The sequence below is a fragment of the Glossina fuscipes genome, unplaced genomic scaffold, assembly GCF_014805625.2.
Source record: "Glossina fuscipes isolate IAEA_lab_2018 unplaced genomic scaffold, Yale_Gfus_2 111, whole genome shotgun sequence".
Lineage (NCBI taxonomy): Eukaryota > Metazoa > Arthropoda > Insecta > Diptera > Glossinidae > Glossina > Glossina fuscipes.
In genome coordinates, this window is record NW_023998454.1 from 3,120,020 (window position 1) to 3,126,149 (window position 6,130).

The window sequence follows — 6,130 nt, forward strand, 5'->3', positions numbered from 1 at the left end:
TGAGCCGGTTTCTTCCTCAGAACAAAACACTATTATTTTGCACAATTGTACACAGAGTGGTGGTAAGTAATTTCAAAAAATAAAAAACGAAACGAAATAATAATGTTATTCAAAATTTTCAATTTGATGACTTGTAGATACGACAATGTCCTTATCACCTGCCTCACATCGTGCCTCTTTACCCAGCACTCCTAAATCAGCGGCTGAAATGGTCAACTTTAGGCGTAACTCGGGCGACGGCAGTGTAGACGATGACACGACGCTGTCTTCTCAGGAGAAGGACGAAAACGAGATGCAACTTCAACAACAACAAATAAAACAACAATTTGTTTTAGCACCAACCCCTGCGCAATTAGGGCGGGCACCGCTCCAACGCCGGAAAAATATGTGTAAGCTACAATATGTTTTGTTATATCAAGCACACAATGATTACTATTACTATATTTTCATGATTTTATTATGGTTAGCTGTAGGAAGTGTTAGCACTACCGACCAAGATAATAATCCATCTAAGAATGTATTTACAAACACAATTCTGGCAAATAATTCCACAACGAAAAACTTGCATTCACCACAAGTGGATTCAGATTCCTCACCAATAATAGGTCATATTTCGAATGCTAACAATACATTGGTAACAGCCCTGCCAACACCTACGTCGTCTTCAACGACGCCAAACAGCGACGAACTACTGCCAATGACAGTATCGTCTTCCTCATCTTTGTCATCATCATCGCAGATTTGTACAGTCAACAATACAAATAATTCAAATCCGAAATCGCCCAAGTCCAATTTGATACAAAGAAAGAAGCAGCAGCAGCAGCAAGCAGATGACAAATCGAGGTGAGTTGGTAGCTAACGTCATAGAATTTCCTACCTCATTTGCTAATCACAACATGCTTCAGCTCCCTTGCTTCGAGTGTTTTAGCAGATTTTGAAAAAAAATATGAAGCCTTACCACAATTCAAGCCGAAAGACTGTCAGTCTCCGAGCGCAATTGCAGTTCCCTCATCCCCACGTGTCTACGGTACAAATTATCGTAAAAAGAATACAAGCGCGGTACCACCTCAGCCAGTGCAAAGAATACGTAAGTTATTAAGAAATACATCAATGTTTCCATATATTCTACCAGTTATTTATAGTCAGCGAAGAAGAGGGAAATGATGAGACAAGCTCTGTGCCAGCTACGCCCACACAACGTTTCTTCGGTCCTGATTTCAATATTGACACTTTGAGGGGTAATTGTAATATTAATGAGAAAGTTTTAAATGCTAACGAATATACCAATATTTCCCCGTTTAGAACTGGAGTCCTCGGATCAAACGGGCAGATCACCACGCACTCCTCAAACACCGCTACAAAGTGCTCGTTCGGATGTCAGTGAAAAGGGTCATCGTAAATTATTGGAACAACGTCGTAATTTGGTTTTACAGCTATTTGCCGAACACGGTCTATTCCCATCAGCTCAGGCCACAATAGCTTTTCAAGTAAGATAGTTCATAATGGGATAAAACATTGAATATTGAACTTGTCACTAGTAGAAACTTACATCTGATTACCTTTTAATAGCATGGATCGGGCTTAAAGTCGTCCTTTTAATTTACTGCTTGCTCGTTCGCCAAAATGTTCATCCTCCGTTCTTCAGTGAATTTAGTTAATTCCTCTACATCTCTCAATAGGAATTCTTCTCTCCTTAAAGAAAATGCTTCTTAATTGATTTGTTAGTTGTTAGCCGAAGTGGTTATGTTTTGTAATGGTAACTATTGCAACTTTATTGTATAATCTGAAAAAGGTGAACGAGTCCTTAGTCCTACTTCCCGTCACAATGCTCCTGATGTGAGACCAATTGAAAAAAGATCTAGGGTGTAAAGTTCTGAACCAACCTAGAACTGGCCTAATACCATGACGGATTTTTCTGTCTTTTTTTTCAAATTCCAATTTCCGTGTGTGATAAGAAAATTTTGCGATCAAGCTTTTTTTGTCGAACAAATTTTACAATCGTAATCATGACTTTAACAGATCGATATACAGATTTCAGTAATCTTCCTATTTCAAAGTGTTACACGAACTTTTGAAAACAGATTTGAAGCAACGACTTGAAATTTCATAGTGGTTTATGTAAAGGATTGTGTCGCGAAAGAAAGATTTCGATTAGCAAGGTACAATGTTTTGACCTATTTCAATTTCTTCATTTCAGACTAAACACATAGATGTTTTCCCTAGACGCCAAGATTTACAATTAAAAATTCGCGAGGTACGACAAAAACAAATGAGTCAATCCGGTTATACACCGCAATCAGCAGGACCTATTACTCCGTCTGAAAATGTGAATACCGCAACTGCACCAGCTTTTAATAACAATAATAATAACAATGTAACAAACAATACATTTTCAGGTACAGGTAGGTAGGGACTGTTACTTTAAAAAAAGTGCAATTGTTAACAAATACGAAAAAACTTACACTATAGGAACAGGTTGCCAGCATGTAGCACAACTTATTGACCACGAATAACAACAACAAGAACAGCTGCAACAACAATAATCACATCAGGTTTAAATTGTAAAATAAAATAAAAAAAAGAGGTCTGTAAAAAAAGAAAAATTTATTAATTGTAAAAATAAACCAAAAAAAAAAACGGAATGTGCAAACAACAAATAATCCCAAGTTGTAAGATCCTGTAAAACTTTGCGACATGATTAAGCATTAAAGCGGAGAAAAAATCAATTTTAGAAAATTTTAATCTATGGCAATCATCACAAATTGTTGTAAATAATTAATTAACAAGATCGTTAAAGAAAAGAATAAGGGTAGAAAAATTAACTCTGATTTAAAAATGAATAATATACACATGAAAGCTAAATAGAATTTAGAAAAAAAAATTAAGGTATACCGGAAAAATATTGTATGTAAGAATATGTGTATCTAAATAGTTACCATTTATATTGTGTGAAAGATTTATTAGGCTTTTAATTTTAAACAAACATGTTTCTTTTTAACATGTTACTCGTCATGAATTTATTTTGAAATTAGATCTTTTCTAGCTTTAAGCTGATTTTAATTTGTTTTAATAATGAAAAGTATGTTTTATTTTTTTATTTTACTTTTTCCTCTCTTACCCCTTTACTCTTTCCTAAAGAATAGTTTTTAACTTTATCATTAATACGTTTATGAATTTTCTTTATTAAAAGGTTTTAATTTGTTTGCAGTTCATTTATATTACACTTGCAAACTGCAGTTTTCCTTTTATTTATTGTTAATCAAAGAATGTTCCCAAAAATACTTAATCTATTGGTTTTTCTCCTTCCCTCCAGTGTATCTACACCTATCTGTTTTATCCGATCGGCATACAAGTGTATGCAGTCGTTCATTCCTTTTCTCTACCTTGTCTTCTTTTAATTACGAAATTTTCTACAAGCTATTTAAAATACAGCGTTCTTTCTGCCTTTCCCTGCGCTATTCTTATTCAGCCCCATATATCTGCTATAACACTTTTAATCCATCATTTTTTTCTTTCATTATTTTTATATGGTTCATTCTTTTTTTATAAGCAATTTCCCGAAAAAATCTTTTGAATCTACGACTTTCTCTATACAAAACATCTACACATTTTAGATGACTATTTTAAATATACAAGTGTTTATTAATGGTTGGATAAGGATTAAAGGAAGGAAATATCGAAAATATTAAACAATTATTTAAAATATATCTCAGCAGTAATGCTTTGAAATAATTCTATTCATGTGCATATAATATAACATTTATTTATTGTTTGTCTTCCAATTGTGCTGCAATATTATAAGCCCCATCATGTGCTATTGCTTTATGCAAGCATATCTATTTGGTCAAACTTTTTATCAAGATTATTGTTTACATTTTGTTAAAAAAATTAAAAATAAATAACAGTTTAATATTTTAGCTTTACTCCCTGTGGCAAGCACACAAAACACACATTAAAATCTTTAAAATATTTCATATTATATTTTAAGGTAAATAAAAAACAAAAATCTTAACCACATTGTTGGATAACATTAGATTTTTGCGTTAAATACATTGTATTTGTAGCTTTGCACGTTCAAACAAGACTGTATAGCAATTTATTAAAAAAAAAAAAGTCTAAATAAGAAAAAACCTTATGGTTTTATTAATTTTTAAATTTGTAACTTAAAACTTTCTAATTTTTAGGTTTTTATTTGAACTACAAAAATTTTAGATTTTAAGCAAGCCACGAAGCCAGCAAAAAGGTATACAAAAGCATAAGTTTATCTCTAAGATTCTATTGTAAAAGTCGGGAAAATGTACATAGTTTTGGTTCTTTCAGTGTCATCAAAAAGTTTATAATAATGGTTATACTTACACTTTACTCTACACACTGGCGAAATATACCGAAACATTATACAGTTTTATTTTACACTTGTAGGTAAAACACATTAAATTATAAATATATAGAGAGGATTATGAAGTATTTATTGTAAATCGTGTAATTAAAAAAAAATTAATGGAAGAATTTCTTACTATGTCAGAAACTTTAAGATTTATTTAATTTCGTTTTGCTTTCCCTTAAGTCTTCTTCTTTCACGTAATGGTGTTGATCGACACGTCATCTTAAAGACTACGAAAAACTAACCCATCAAATAGTTTAGAATGTTGCACCGAAGAGCGTTCGCACGAGCGAACGTTTTGAAAAAAGATCAGTAGTTTTTAACATATATGTACTGATCAAAGAAAATGTAATAGTAGTCAGAATTAATGTTGAACAATTCCTTTAATGCCGTTAAATCGAATGACTTATAACAGCAGAATGAATTATTACAGCATACAGTCAAACTAGATTCTTAATGCGTATCGTTAATGCTTTAATCGTTATACACTTCTAAGAATAATTAGGACTGTCCCTCGGTTTTGTCCTGTTCGAATTATTGAATACCAGAATCCAGATGTGGAAATGCAGGAAATCCATTTCTGATTGCAAGAACATAAAGCAAGGAAAACGAACATTTGCAAATATTTAGCTAAAAATATCCACTGGGCTTGTACGAATCTGGATTGGAAAGACGGCCCATATGGGACAAGTAAAATAAATCGCATCACAGACAACCTCACTTAGGCTGCAACTGCTCTATCGTACCATTGACTATAAGAAAATCTAGACTAAACTCGGAAGGAGAATATGCAAGCAAAATCAATCTGAAATAAACTTTTCCCATGAAATTTTGGCTTTCTTCGGAAATATCACGTGCGTTTGCCAAGGAATTAAGCAAGTGAAAAATTGGGGATGAAGTTCGTGGTATTGGTTATGAATTTGCTTATTGAATTACACATTTTCTTACCAAGCCAATTTCATGGTAATTTGTTTTGCAAAAAGTATTTTTGTTTCATTCTAATTTCAATAATAACTACGACGTAAATTTCAAATAAATATCATATTAAAATCCTGGAGTTATGGGTAAATATTAATTAACTAATGTACCGCAATAGCACTCTACATTTTTCAGTGATAATTATTTTAAAGGTCTCGTACCGGACCAATACTCACGAATGCAGGCAAGCAACTAATAAAAGCTGAAATAAGAAAACAATTGTTTCATTTCACAATTTTAACTTAAATTATTATTATGTGTTTAATTTTACTTTGCAATATTGGATTTATAAAACGGGTGGCCAAGGGATGACGTATCTTTTAAAAAAAAAAAGAAGAAAAGTAAAGATCGTAAAAAGACAACAAACAGTTAGTCACCGCTATTACAGACATGTATTTTGTGCCAAGCAATTTTGCATATATTTACAACAACAATAATAATAATAATAATAATAATAATACATAAATTTGATGTAAAATTTAAAAAACAATTTAAAAGGAGTAAACTCTCGTTTTTGAAGAAAACATCTAAAGAACAATCGAACACACCTGCACATTAACATTTCTCAAAAGAGCAAGGAAGCAAGAGCTATGCTCCCAGCAAATTGTAGATATTTTAATAAAAACGAATCACGCAATACATATAAAAATTAAAAAACTAAAACCAAACCCTTTTTTTGGCTAAATTACAAAACCAACTTGGAGCGTTTCGAATTTAATCGACAAAATTCTAAAATTCAGGTACTAAATTATTTATTATATATGTATTTAG

At 32.0% G+C, this 6,130-nt stretch overlaps 1 protein-coding gene across 1 annotated transcript in view; it reads left to right on the forward strand.

Moving 5' to 3' along the window:
* The window catches only part of LOC119639051 (putative transcription factor capicua), a 29,857-nt gene extending 23,961 nt beyond the window's left edge, over window positions 1-5,896 (forward strand). Inside the window, 8 exon segments of the mRNA XM_038036221.1 lie at window positions 1-62; window positions 138-389; window positions 468-843; window positions 906-1,087; window positions 1,143-1,238; window positions 1,303-1,487; window positions 2,198-2,402; window positions 2,470-5,896. The exon segment at window positions 1-62 is cut by the window's left edge and continues 5 nt beyond it. Of these exon segments, the coding sequence (XP_037892149.1) occupies window positions 1-62; window positions 138-389; window positions 468-843; window positions 906-1,087; window positions 1,143-1,238; window positions 1,303-1,487; window positions 2,198-2,402; window positions 2,470-2,513 (1,402 nt within the window). The 3' untranslated portion in view covers window positions 2,514-5,896.
* Window positions 5,897-6,130: the final 234 nt, after the last annotated feature.